At 45.2% G+C, this 14,575-nt stretch overlaps 1 protein-coding gene across 2 annotated transcripts in view; it reads left to right on the forward strand.

Moving 5' to 3' along the window:
* DOCK1 (dedicator of cytokinesis 1) overlaps positions 1 to 14,575 on the forward strand; it is a 569,019-nt gene that overhangs the window by 69,146 nt on the left and 485,298 nt on the right. For both annotated transcript variants that reach the window (XM_015103500.3, XM_042238527.1), the window contains exons 5-11: positions 232 to 328; positions 3,527 to 3,675; positions 7,086 to 7,221; positions 8,079 to 8,236; positions 9,586 to 9,667; positions 10,089 to 10,224; positions 13,816 to 13,888. In XM_015103500.3, the coding sequence (XP_014958986.2) occupies positions 232 to 328; positions 3,527 to 3,675; positions 7,086 to 7,221; positions 8,079 to 8,236; positions 9,586 to 9,667; positions 10,089 to 10,224; positions 13,816 to 13,888 (831 nt within the window). The remainder of the gene's footprint in view (positions 1 to 231; positions 329 to 3,526; positions 3,676 to 7,085; positions 7,222 to 8,078; positions 8,237 to 9,585; positions 9,668 to 10,088; positions 10,225 to 13,815; positions 13,889 to 14,575) is intronic.

Raw genomic sequence — 14,575 nt, forward strand, 5'->3', positions numbered from 1 at the left:
TTCATCTTACCTTGACATGTGAGGTAGACGGCTTACACAGAGGGTAATGTATGAATGTTCTCAGGCTCTGTACAGAAATTACTTGTCGTTCTTAGAGACATATGGAGACCTACGTGGACTCAGTCTTATTTGTATGTTTTCTCTCCACATTATGACCTGCGTGTGAAATTGACAAGGTGCCCTTCTGTTTAATGAAGCCGTGACCGTCTCTGCCCTTTCCTTTCCTCCCAGGCAACATGAAACGGTCATCCCAGGCGACCTCCCGCTCATACAGGAGGTCACCACGACCCTGCGAGAATGGTCCACCATCTGGAGGCAGCTCTACGTGGTGAGAAGATGGGGCTTTTGTGGGTTTTTCTTTTAATGGGAGGATAATTGTGTTACAATATTTTGTTGGCCTCTGCCATAGATCAGCATGAATCAGCCACAGGTGTAACATATGTGGCCTCACTCCTGAGGCGCCCCCTCCCACCTTCCACCCCATCCTTCCCCTCTGGGTTGTCACAGAGCACTGAGCTAGCGTGCGTCCCGCGACAGATTCCCACTGGCGATCTAGTTTACATATGGCAGCGTATATGTTTCCGTGCTGGTCTCTCAGTTTGCCCCCTCTCCCCTTCCCCTTCCTTCTCCTCTCCTGTCTCCACATTTCTGATTTCTGTGTCTGTGTCTCTGTTGCTGCCCTGCAGATAGATTCATCATCAGCACCATCTTTCTAGAGTCCATGCGTGCTAAGTTGCGTCAGTGTCTGAGTCTGTGTGACCCTATGGGCTGTAGTCCGCCAGGCTCCTCTGTCCATGGGGTTCTCCAGGCAAGAATACTGCAGTGGGTTGCCATGCCCTCCTTCTGGGGATCTTCCCAACCCAGGGATCGATCCTGCCTCTCTTAAGTCTCCAGAATCAGCAGGCGGGTTCTTTAACCACTAGCGCCACCTGGGAAGCCCCTAGATTCCATATGTATGCGTTAATGTACGATGTTTGTCTTTCTGACTTACTTCACTCTGTATAATAGACTCTAGGTTTGAAGATGGGATTTTGAATCAGAGCTTAGCAATAGAGAATAGGTCTTTTGGAACCCTGCTGAGCCAAAGGATTAGTTTTGCTTTTTCTGGTACCCTCAGAAGCAGAACTTGTGGGAGCGAGTCATGCTCGGCAGCCTTGCCCTGTAGTCTGGCCAGCCTCGGGGACTGCGGCCCTTACACCAGCTTTGTGCCGGGGCAGCTGTGCTGATTGCAGTGAAGTGGCTGTCGAGGAAGGGGCCGTGGGTTTCACCTTTCCTTGTACTGAAAAGGGAACTGGGCTGCTTTTAGACTTTGGAACACCGACTGAGGCCACCGGAGCTGGAGTTCCCTCTAAGTTTATACGTCGATCGTGAAAATGCAAATCTGCTTTTAAACCGTTGCAGGTGCCTCTTCCTGGATGCAGTGGACGGTGATGGCTGTCTGCCACTGTTGGCCTGTAGATAATGCCTCTTACCATTTGAGGAAAGTGACATAGTCTTTGAGATCTCAGCGTGTCTGTTTAGAGGGAGGGAGATGGTTTCCATTCTGGCTTCGTGCGAGATACCCAGTTCTCTGGATTGTGGAAGAAGCCTTATTAATGCGGCAGGGTTGGGGCCTGACACCTTCCATTTTGTATCCCCCTGGGGCATTTTCTTTGCACGTAAATTCATATTTGCAGAAGATTACCTTTTGTTAGGTTTGTATTCCTCTTAAGGGTGTTGATTTCTCATCTGCTAATATTGTCAGTGCAAAGCTTGGACGCTGGAGGGAAGGCCGTGCGTCAGTTTCTGGGGATCGTAGAAGACTTCTCAGTCCCACAGCTGCTCTCTGGGTAGCCTCATTGCTTTTGATTATACAGTGGTTTCCTATAAATACACAGTAATAAGCAGTTGCAGTAATTGTTCATCAAATGTTCTCAAAAACCTAGAGGCGTAAAGTTAACCATGAATATTTTGTGTAAATCTGAGCAATTTTGGAGTCGATATTTCATGTTAGCAATTTTTAGACAAAAATATGGCAAAACAGGAGTTGATGTTGACTAATATGTTAGTGGACACGGTTTTGGCCATACAGCTCCGTAACAGACATTCCTAACCATCACCTGGTTACCTTTTTTTAAAAATATCTACCTTTGCCTGTTAGGGATTTACACTGTTAGGTTCGTGCAAAGCTAAAGAAATGTGCTTATTATATATATGCACGTGTGTTTTTGTTGCTTATAATATTTTTATATATTCTGTTTCCCTCTGCTCTGTGGCAATAGACAAGTTTAGAAAAATATTAAGGATTTTAGTTATTTGGTAATGCTTTATGAAAATAGACAAGGAGAATTAAAGAGGGAAACAAACATAATTTTAGAATGAACCATTAATTTTGATTATTAAGTTTTCATTTAAGAAGATTCAATGGTTAGGATGTGGTGCTTTAACTGCTAGGACCAAGGTTCAATCCCTGGTCAGGGAACTAAGATATTACAAGCCACATGGCATGGCCAATAAATAAATACATAAATAAGAATTTAAGATTAGGATGATACTAACAAGGAGAACTTATAGGATAGAAAATAATCGGTTAGGGCGTGATAGGCTGAGTGAGTGGAGGGGATCCTAGAAATTCCTAGAAAGAAGGTCAAATGCTATAAAGAGTGGAGGTGTGAAGTTCAGCTATGCAGAGAAGACATTATTTTAAAAGGTAGCAGTGACCACATGTACATTTTTTTTTGGTACCCTGACATTTAGAATTTTATCTAAATGTCAGATTCAGATAAACCTAAATGTATTTGTAGATTTAGTTTTATAAATTTAGATTTATAGTCGGATTTCACCTAGATTTCTGTTCTGGGGAAGAACCACTGGGTTTGTTTTCCTTTGGTTAATCCTTCATTTTCTTGATGAATTGTTCTCATGCTGTTGTAAAGCTTGCTTTTCTTTGTACCATCAAATCCCTCGAAATACGTAGAAAGTGAGAAGTAGGCGTGAAGTCTGAATCTCATGTGTGTTTCCCTTTTGGTGTAAATGCACCAAGAGCTTGTAGATCCAGATAGTGCCTCTTGCAGAAGCCTTTCTGCACATTCAGAATGCACCATAGCCTAGCGCCAGGTCCTCATGTAGTCAGCTGACAGCCAGGGCTCTGGGTTGAGTTTCTCAGTGCTGAGAATCATCGGGGCGAAGGGCATTCTGAAGATTCCTTAAGCAAGACCTGTAGACTGGGCACTTCCTCAGGGAGCTTCGAGGGTTGCCCATTCCTGGTCCAGAGACTGGAAGTTCGCGGGCTGATTTTGGGACTCCCCAAGTGCAGATCCTGCACTGGGTCCACTTTGGGTACAGGGCTACATACTCTGGAACGCTGGCCTGAATATGGAAGATGGTCCATCGTTTTTAATCCTTTCAATCTTTTCATGTGTGATGGGAACAAAATTCCATCTAATGTGTTCAGTTCCAAGCTGAAAACACCATTAATCCAACATAAACAATCACCACAATGTCTTTTAAATCAATAACTTAACAGTTGGTTTTCCCCCTCATCCAGCAAGATAACAGGGAGATGTTCCGAAGCGTCCGACACATGATCTACGACCTTATCGAGTGGCGGTCGCAGATTCTTTCTGGAACTCTGCCGCAGGATGAGCTCAAGGAATTGAAGAAGAAGGTCACTGCCAAAATTGATTATGGAAACAGGTTTGTTTGTTCAAAAGATGATTTCATGCTTACGTTAACTGATATAATGGCATCACCGTAAGCCTTTAGGAGACTAACATCCTATCTTACGACAAACAAAATTTCTAACATCAGTATAATGGCACAGTTTTCTTTCTTAAAAGCATGAGGTGTTTTCTATTGGATCCAGAGTTTTCTGAGTCATTGTTAAAACATACTCTCTTCAAGAAGATGGGGTAACCTGTCCCCATCACAGCAATTCCCCCGACAGGGCCTTTTCCTTTCTGCTGACAGCATTCGACCCTGAGTCCAGATGTGAGGGTACTTTGTGCAGTAATAGGCATCAGGTCTCTTTCTGTGGAATCCCACATCCTGAAAGTGGGAAGAGACCTCAAAGGGCACCTGAAAACTTGTCACCAGTGTAGGGATCCGGCAAATAGAAATAAAGCCAGCAAGTCTCTTTTTCTTTTCTCTGTTATCCTGTGTCTGGTTGAACTTGCTCCTCGCCCTGTCTTCTCACAAGACTTTCAGGATCGGGTGATGCCTGGCTAAGACACAGAAGCAGAGTGGTCTCACTCCCCAGTGGATTCGAATGAAAACTGGTGGTAAGATCAGGTAGAACTCCAAAAGAAGACCTTGGAGGAGATGCAAGCTGAGTTTATAAGGAGCCTCCCGTTTGAGGTGGCACACACGTTTGTGCTGTGTCCAGGTCACTGGCATCTTACCATGTCACTCTGAGAGCATCACTGCTGTCTGAACAGCCAAGCACGTTTTATCGGGAAGGTGATTTTTCTGTGTGTAAGGTTTTCTGCACCAGTGCTTTGGATTAGGGCTTTTGTGAGAGCTTCTGGGGAAAAAAAATCCAGCCCCCTAAATTTGTACTTCTGATATAAAGATCATATAATTGTTCTACAGGAGCAGGTCTCATGCAAAAGCTCCCTCTTACAGCAGGGCACCACCCAGCTCTGCTTCAATGCTGTGAGCTGTGGTGCGCTCGCCCACCCATCGCGGTGCATGCTCTGGTGTTGGCACTCTTTCCTGCAGCACAGCCATCTCAGGCCTTCCAGGTTCCGTAACCAGAAGGAGGCTACACCCTTTCCTACTGGATAGCTATTTGTTCGTATAATGCCAGAGCTGCAAGAAGCCTTAAAAAGTATGTGGTCACAAGGTTCCCAGATGCTGGTCTATATCAGTCACTTGGAAAAGTTTCAGAATACAGAATACTGGGATCCACTCCTTAAGATCTTGATTTGTCACGTCTGGAATGCTTACTGGAAATCCCTGTCTGTAAAAATAGACTTGGACCATGATGGCTGGCACATTGGGAAGCTAGTGGTTCAGTCCAACCCCCTCATTTTACATGTTAGAGTATAAAGCTCAGAAAATAGGACAGCTTTGCCCTGAGCCATTCAACCCAAGGAAGCCCTGGAAAAACTAAAGAAGGCATTTTGTATAATCAGAATTATAACAATTCTGCTTTCTGGTAATTCAAACTTTCAAGTGTGAAAAGTTTCTAAAAGCTACATTATTAGTAAGATGTATTGTTTGGATTAACTACAGGAGAAGGTCTCCCTTCGCCCCCGCAGAAACCTAGAGGCTGCTGGGTATAGGATATTAGATGTTGTTGCAGTGAAACTCATTTCAAGACCACCTGCTTGAAAACTAAACTCCTGGAGCTTTGATTTTATTTTCTGTTGGAGTATCATGTTTTGAACTTACGTCCAGAAACCACCTGCTTGATTTGGCTGTGGGAAGCTACCAAAATACATTATGTCATGGAATAATCTCGTTAGGAAAGGAAGTATTTCCAAACGTGATTTATTACTTGGGTAGGAAATGCAGTCCTTAACAAGACAGACTTTTGTCCAAGGAACTCAAATCCACCGTACGTAAATACAGTGCAGTGGTCCAGCACAACTCACAAAACTAAACCTGCTTGACGTGTTACCAGACTCATCCACACAGAGCTTTAAGGCGTGTGGCCTTCACAGAAGAGAGGTAGGAGATGAGTTCGTCTAAGTGGAGGCTTTTTTGCAACGTCCGTTTGTCAACTCTTAGACTTGTAACTGTTAAAAGACATTCTCTAATTGAATTTATCTTAATTTCAAAAGATGTTTTCTTTTGTCTTATGGTTAAAAAAAAAAATTTGCTACTGAGAGTTGGACCATAAAGAAGACTGCACACTGAAGAGTTGATGCCTTTGAACTGTGGCTCTGGAGAAGGCTCTGAGTCCCCTGGACAGCAAGGAGATCAAACCAGTCTATCCTAAAGGAACTCAACCCTAAATGTTTACTGGAAGGACTGATGCTGAAGACCACCTGATGTGAACAGCTGACTCGTTGGAAAAGACCCTGATGCTGGGAAAGATTGAGGGCAGGAGGGGAAGGGAGCAACAGAGGATGAGGTGGTTGGATGGCATCACCAACTCAATGGACACGAGTTTGAGCAAACTCTGGGAGATAGTGAAGGACAGGGAAGCCTGGTGCACTGTAGTCCATGTGGTCACAAAGAGTCAGACATGACTTAGCAACTGAACAACAACACACTTTTAATAAAAAGAAAAGTCCCAAAGGCAAAGTAACAGGCATCTGTGGTTAAGATCCTCGTGTCTTATTGAAAGCTAACCAGAACACACCGCTGGTAGTAAACCTCTTCGTTTCTTACTTTATATAGTCGCCTTTGTTTATTCTTTAAATAAAATCCTGGTAAAAACCACCTAACAGGAAACGGAGAGACTGTTGCCAAAAAACATTTCCAGATATAGGATGGACAGATTTATTAGCCAGATGCTGCCTGTGTTTTAAGTTGGCTACTACATTTAGCCATCTGGCCAGGAAGATTCTTAACATTGCTGTGGATGACTTCCATATGTTCCATGTTGAAACAGTAGAACGTCTTTATTGAAAATCTTCTGATAGGCTAATTAAGGGATTAGAACTGCGATTCTAGGTAGAAGGAAAGTAGTGCCATGGAACCTACCAGAGAGAGTGGTGAGTATGCCTCGGTTCCAGCGTTTCCTCCCTCCCACCTCTCCCCGACCTCCAGCTGTGTATATAGTTGGGCATATGGGTGTGCATGGGGCCGTGTATACATACCCACAAATTTATATGCACACACACACCCAGTATGTGCATAGCGTGTGTGCACTTAACTGACCGTACTGATCATGTAGTAGTTAGCGACATACCTTTCATTTGGGCTTTCTAGATCTGTGAGTAAAAGTCACAAGAGCAATGGAAGTAAGATTTTTTTTTTTTTCTCAATTCCAAGGGCATACAAAGAAAGTTCAAATGACAGCGACCTCACAGAACTATGTTTTCTGATACTGTGAGAGTGACTCTGACTTTTGATTTCATCTTGCTCAGTTTCTTTTGCTGAATGAATGGATGACTGAAGTTTGTGGGTGAAGTTTTGAATTCTTCTTGTTCTAGAATCCTCGATTTGGACTTGGTGGTGAGAGATGAAGATGGGAACATTCTGGATCCAGAACTAACTAGCACAATCAGTCTTTTCAGAGCTCATGAAGTAGCTTCCAAACAAGTGGAGGAAAGATTGCAAGAAGAAAAAGTAAGTTCAGTTCTCTGTAATACGCCGTTCACACCCAGGGTACATTTCCTCAGTAACAATTTACAACATTAGTGAAACATCACCAGTGAGACCCCAGGACTGCATTAGCTGCACCGTGAAAAGGCTCAGCTGCGGCATGTATTTCGGACAGTGATGGATGGAATGGGGCCCAGCGTCTAGACATGCTGTGGATGACCTGAAGGCTTTTCATCCCTTGAGGGGGGACAGGATTTTAATGACATTGACTTTGTGGTCTTAACTCATGGGCAACAGTACTCCATCCTGCATTTCCTCTTTGATAGGAGTAGGAGAGGGACGTGTCTAAGTTTGATGAGGGCAGGGAACATGCGTCTTACTGATCTTTTTCATCTCCCATGGCCGTTAATGGTAACTTGTGTGCAGTCAGTACTCAGAACTCAGTTGGGTGATTGAGTCGTCCATTCATTCAGCAACTGCTGAACGCCTACGGTGTGCCAGGCCCTGAGGCCATAATGATGAATAACATAGAGATGTCCTCAGAGGGTTTGATCTGATGGGAGAATCAAAAATTGAATAAGCAACTGCACGTGTAATCTCCATTCTGATTGATTGGTTGGGCCCTTAAACATTTTGTTTCGGAAGCAAATACTCAGTATAACTTCTCGTGGTGCTGGGATCCTCGCCCCGGGCATATTCTTTTCAGCTCGGCTCATGCATGTGTTGACAGCATCAAGGAAGATGCTGCGTGAAGGGCTTCGCTGTGTTACTGTGACTGGTTTTGCGTGGTTTTCCGTCCTGTTGGGGATGAACAGAGCAAGCGTTAGCCCTGAGTGTTGCTCCTGTCACCTCCCTGTTCTCCTGTTTTATTCCGCTGACAGTCTCAGAAGCAGAACATAGACATTAACAGACAAGCCAAGTTTGCCGCCACGCCTTCTCTGGCCTTGTTTGTCAACCTCAAGAACGTGGTCTGTAAAATAGGAGAAGATGCCGAGGTGCTCATGTCTCTGTACGACCCTGTGGAGTCCAAGTTCATCAGGTCAGTGACGAGCCCCTTGTCTTTCCTCTTTGGTCACTGCTGGGAACATGGCCTCAGAATCACCCCAAAGTCTCGCTCTCGTGGGGAGACCTTGGGGTGATCAGCTGGCCAGACGTCCCCCAAGCAGCTGGAGCCTGGGCCAGGATCAGCTTTCCGGCAAGGACGTGGATGTTTGATTGTAGAGTTGGAGTCTTGTAATGTTTTCAAAACCTGGCAACTGCATGACTAAGGACTGACGTCATGCTTCCTGCGTCGTCTTTATGGGATGCTTTGCTTGTGGGCCCCTCCCCCACTCCAGGATTGCTCTTATCTTAGTGTTGCCGTTTCCAGCTTTGGTTCTCTGTGAATGTCATTTCTGGCCCTTTGACCTATTGTTTTTTCTCCAAGGTGATTGGATGGGAAACAAGTGTCTAGATCAGTGCCTGCTGCATAAAGGCTGTCAGTGAATATTATTCTGTGTTGAATAAAATATTGTAAATCCAGTCTCTCTCATTTCTCATCGTCTTATGTGCTATCTTTCCTAGTCTTTGTTCCTTGGTGTAACTTTCTCTTTGTCCAGATGGAAATAGTATGGTTTGGACTGTGTGTGAAGTAAATGTGTGTGTGTGTGTGTCTTTGTATAAAGCTCCAGAATCTTCACTCATATTATTGAAAATTTAAGAACTTAGTATATGGCAGAAAACAAAACAAATTTCATTGCCATTTCCAATAAAGACTATTTCTTCTTGTCATAGGATTTAATATATATTTTCAGGTCATGTTTGACTTATGGCAGACTCGGAAATCATCATGAAGTTTTACTTTGTACTGTAAATGAATAGTGAATTTGAGACTGTAGTCATTCCAAATGAACAAGTATGCTTTTAATAAAAAAACTTTTAACATATACACACTACTCTATAAAGTCAACAGGGACCTACTGTATAGCACAGGAAACTTTATTCAGTGTCTTATCATAGACTACAATGGAAGAAAAGCTGAAAAAGAATATATCTATGTATAACTGAATCGCTGTGCTTTACACCTGAAACTAACAACACTGTAAATTAATTTTTTAAAAATTGTTAAAAATATAATAAAAACCATGAAATGCCATTTGCAGATGGGTCCTTTGCATAATCCTGGACATCCAAACTGGAAACCTCAGGGATTTTGTGCCGGCAGACCTTGAGTACGATGCTGTATGGAGACTGGACACACGTGTGTCCATGGCAGAGCCGCTCCATCTGATGTGGCGGATGTTTCCATAATGGACCTCCGTGATACTAATTAGAAGTCACTGAGGATGCACATTTGGTTCCCTGTTCTGTGTGGAAAATTAATTTGCTTTTACTTCCTTTTTTTCCAAGTGAAAACTACCTTGTCCGCTGGTCAAGTTCAGGATTGCCTAAAGACATAGACAGGTTACACAATTTGCGAGCTGTTTTCACGGTAAGTGCATCCAAAGATGTTCATTTGAATTGCTCACCATTCTCATGAGTATTTTTAATGACCCTTGTCTGACTTCTCACCGCCCTGGAGCATGGGTCCTTGGGACGCCGGGACTACTTGTTAATTTCATATAATAACGTAGCTGCCCAGAAACCTTCTGGGTCTCTAGTCACCCTTCGAGTCCCCACGACAAAGATGTACTCCGTGATGTTGAGTATGTCTCTTAAACGTGGATCTTAAATTCATTTAATGCTAATTGACTTTTGTAATTCAGCTCCTCTTTGTCTTGTGAATCGCTTATTAAAATACTAGAAACTGGTTGGAGTGAAGAGTGGCAATCTATCTCTCTACTGTCTGTTGCAATTGAACCTGCCTTGAGTGGTGCTTCTCCACAATAATTTATGGAAATTAATATTTCCAGGACCTGGGAAGCAAAGACCTGAAAAGGGAGAAAATCAGTTTTGTGTGTCAGATCGTCCGTGTGGGTCGCATGGAGCTGAGGGACAACAACACGAGGAAGCTGACGTCGGGCCTGCGACGGCCTTTCGGGGTGGCCGGTAATCCATTTCCTTCCTCTTCCTGAGGACTTTCGAGATCAGCACCTCCGCCGTGAATACGAGCTGCTGTTGAATACTGGATCGTGGGCCGCTTGATGTATAAGCTTGTCTGTTGGAGAGAAGAAACATCTGTTTTTTCTTCTCTGTGTGGGTTCACATCGACACGTGGCTCAGGGTCTTTGTCCACCAGCTTCAGGCACAAATCCCGTCTTTGCTATGACAGTGGAGCCCGTTTTCCTGGCAGAGACCCTGACCCACGTATCCCACACCCTCATCCTGGAGGGAGGCCAGTCAAGGAGGATCGCAGTGTTTCTGACTTGGTGATGGACTGATTTAGGAATGAGTCTGCACAGAATGGTCCAAGTGATGAAGAGGCAGGAGAAGAAGGCTCAGAGAGGACAGAGCTATCTCCACATAGGGGCTTTTTTTCTCTGCGGACATGTGCTCTGTTTTGTTTTTGGTGGCGGTGCAGGAAAAGGGAGAAATGAGCTGTCTCTGTGGAAGGACAGGAAAGTGTCCCTGGGACGTCCTTGTTAGCTGACCTCTTTTGGTGTCACGCTCATTTTTCACAATTGGGGAAACGATGTTCCCTCACGATCAGATGGCCGCCATTCACTGCACACCCTTCTATTTCTCGTCCTTTTTGTGATTCTTGGGGTTTATATACATACGTGAGAAAAACTCTTCCTTTTCTGATAGGTCGCTGGATTTCTTGCTTCAGTGGCAGCAGAGGGCTCTTTACCTGCATTACCGGGAAGCTCAGGGCTTTCATTATTATGCTTTGTTTTGGGCTCTTTTAGGGGCTTCTCCAGTGGCTCAGCAGTAAAGAATCCACCTGCAATGCAGGGGACCGTGAGACTCAGGTTCAATCCCTGGGTCGGGAAGATCCCCTGGAGAAGGGCCCGGAACCTACTCCAGCATTCTTGCCTGGACAATTCCATGGACTGAGGAGCCTGTAGGGTCGCAAAGAGTCTGACAGGACTGAGAACGGAGAACGCATGCACAGCCCCTTTTAAACAGATATTTTTAGAGCCGTTTTAGGTTCAGAGCAAAAGTGCCCAATGGGGATGAGGTAGGGAGGGGGCAAGTGATCTCTTACCTTCCGCGTTCAGCCCAGAGGGTTGGCTCTCCTGAGCTGTGGGCTGGTGTGTTTCTGTAGATGCTGCGTAAGGACCTGAGCATTCTGCTTCTGTATTTCCTAACTTCCTACTTGAATCTCCACTCTGAGAGGGAGGGAGTAAATGTCATCGGGCAGTGTGGTCATGGTACATTTTGGGCGTAAGAGGTACATATTTTAAGACAGTGATTCTCAGCCTTAAGTGTATTTCTCATATACACTTAGACACTCATATGCACAGTCCAGGAGGCTATTAAAACATATTCTTGCCTAGGTACCCTGTGCCTGTCCTTGAACTTGGATCTTGTGTCTCTTCTGACTGTTGGCAGAGGATGAGCCCCTGCAAACAGTTGCCATGCATCTCGGCCACCTGGATGCTCAGTGCCAGATTGCTATGAGCAGGCTGTGGGGAGGCGTCGCTCTGAGCCGACCTGGCCCTTTGCCCCAGCCTCGTGCTTCTCATCACTTCTCATCGTGCCTGCCTGGCTTCCTGCCTTTGCTGTCCCTCCTCCCATCAGCAGCATCCCGACGTCCCCTTCCTTCTGCCCCTGCATCCTGTGATGTCATATTTCTGGGGTGTTCAGGTCCTCCTCCGTCACACGCCCATGGTGACTACATATGGCTGGACACCTGGCTTCCTTACAACGGTCCCTCATACCTGAAAATAGAAATAGTTGGGCTCCCGGATTGGGGGGTGACACCCCCAAGTCCTTTACTTCTTTGACAGCAGGAACCTTTGAATGCTTAAAGTCCTCACCACAGCAAGACCAGTGAGGGCAGGACATGGTGATGGGCAATTTCAATGCTTTCTCTGCTGAGTTCTGGGCTGGGGGAGCCCCAAAGGGACTGTCACTCCTAGAAAGTAGCAGAACTAAGGCTGCTTTCAATTTACCGGTGCTCAGACCAAGGGTGTTTTTCTTGCTCACATGCTGCCTTCTTGCCAGTAGTTGTTGCTGGGCCCATAGACGTGTCCAAGGCTAGAGACCAGGGAGCTTTGGCAAGAAAGCTGGACCATCAGGGGGCCTCATAGTCAGCTGGTGGGATGAGCCCCATGGTAGAGAGAGGTCTGTGGATGCAGGAAGGTGGCTTATTGTGGACTGGGCTGTGGGAGATGGTCTCTTGGGTACAGAATCACTCATTATGACCCATATAGAGCTGGTTGTCTGAGCTGCTGCTGCAGATGCCAAGACTGATGGGACTTGGGCTAAAACAATCTCTGTGTGTGATGGTTCGGAACTGGCGGTCAAGACGTGGTCTTGGGCATAGGAGCATCTTAACATTAGATGGGATGTTTCTGTTCCCCCTACAGATCACTTTTCCTGTTTTGGGGTGGAAGGGGGGTGCTAGAGATGGAAATTGTCCATATTTAGTATTTGGCCGTATGTCATTAGGGAAGGGATCGTGCAAAAGGAAATACCCGGGACTTGTTGCCCACTTACCTGCAGTCAAGTAAGGAGGCTGAGCAGAGACAGAGCTTATGTCCAGCACCCTGGGCTGTTTGAGGGGTTCCTCGCTGTGTTGGTCTGAGCTGGGGCATGGGAGACGTTCTAGCCACTAGATTTTGGGCGAATTTGTTTAGGTCTTTGAGCCTAGTCTTCTCAACCGAAGAGGAGGTAAGTGTGAGGATTAGATGTCAGGTGTTTCTTGAAACATTGTCCACAGACGCCAGCACGAGGTGGCTAAACTGTCGTCCTGTTATTACTGCCTCCTTATTCGGGGGCCGGGCGACTGACATGCGGCTGCAGATCAGTGCAGCCCAGTGTGGCCACCCGGCCCCAGGTGGCCCTTCTGGCATAAATGAATGAAATCAAAGTGAAAGTTCAGTGCCTCCATCACACTTGCCATATTTCACGTGCTGCTTGTGATAGAACATTTCATTTTGGGACTTCCCTGGGGGTCCAGTAGTTAAGAATCTGCCTGCCAATGCAGGGTTTGACTCCTGGTCTTGGAAGATCCCACATGCTGCGGAGCAACTAAGTCCATGAGCCGCAAGTGCTGAGGCCCCCCTCTGGAGCCCACGCTCTGCCATAAGGGAAGCCAGCGCAGGGACAAGCGTGAGCACCGCAGCTAGTGAGGAGCCTCTGCTCCCTGCAACTCGCGAAAGCCTGCAGGCGTCAGTGGCGACCCAGCACAGCCGAAAGTAAAGAAATCAATCAGTAAACAAAAATAGAGTATTTCCTCATCTCACAAAGTTCTGTTGGAGAAAAGAAGCTTAACTGGTGCCAGTTGGTTAATAGAGGAATTTGTTAAATGGAGCTTTGCTCTTTAAGCCCCAACCCTATTTGGGCAGGTATTTTTCAGGTAACTTAATTGGTCTTTCAAACGTGGAAATGCTTTAAACTTGAATATAGAAAAAAATTCCACTGGTCAGTTCATGCTTCTTATTGGTCAGAAGACATTCTGAAGTTCTTTGTTTGTTTGTTTTCTGAATGGCAGCCTTTAAGCACAGCTGTCTCTCTTTTTCTTGTCTCCAGTGATGGATGTAACGGATATAATAAATGGGAAAGTAGATGATGAAGACAAACAGCATTTCATTCCCTTTCAGCCGTAAGTATGGGACAAACCAAGTGCTTAACCCCATAGAATATGGAAAATGTGTGTTTGTAATAGTTATCTTTATAATTCAGTTTATATATTCAGCATGAATAGGAATTGATTAGTTTATAACAATGAGACATCTTAGTCACTTAGTGTAGGGTGTTTTTGAAGCCATAAGAAAATTGGATCAAAGTTTATAGTCTTGAAGTACAAGGTTTTACGTGTGATCCCTGACATGGCTTATCACGTAGGACATGCAGAGTTACGGTTCCTCTCTGGACTTGAACATCTCCTTACATCACGGATGAACTGAAAGTATTCACATTTTCAAAATACAGTACTTCAAATTCATCACGATAAGTTGCTGTCTTCCAAATAAAAAAAAAACAAAATAAGACTGCATTCTTTTGTAAAGCGAGAAATAATCCTTGTGATTTTTCTGTCCCTGGGTTGCTTCAAGTGGACGCTGCCTGTGCTTGCCGTGTTTAGGGTTTGTCTAGTTCTGACCTGAAGTCTGTCAAGAGGTGTGGCGAGCTTGGAAGGCACTCCGGGGAGCTTCATTAAATTGACTCTCCGATTTGAAGGCAGTTCCCGTGGAAAAGGTTGAAAGAATTGGTGTTATTTCCCTGGAGATTAAAGCCAGAGAGGGCACTTAGATAATGGTCTGTAGTCCCTTCAAGGGCACTTCTCCGCCTC

This window comes from Ovis aries, chromosome 22 (assembly GCF_016772045.2).
Source record: "Ovis aries strain OAR_USU_Benz2616 breed Rambouillet chromosome 22, ARS-UI_Ramb_v3.0, whole genome shotgun sequence".
Lineage (NCBI taxonomy): Eukaryota > Metazoa > Chordata > Mammalia > Artiodactyla > Bovidae > Ovis > Ovis aries.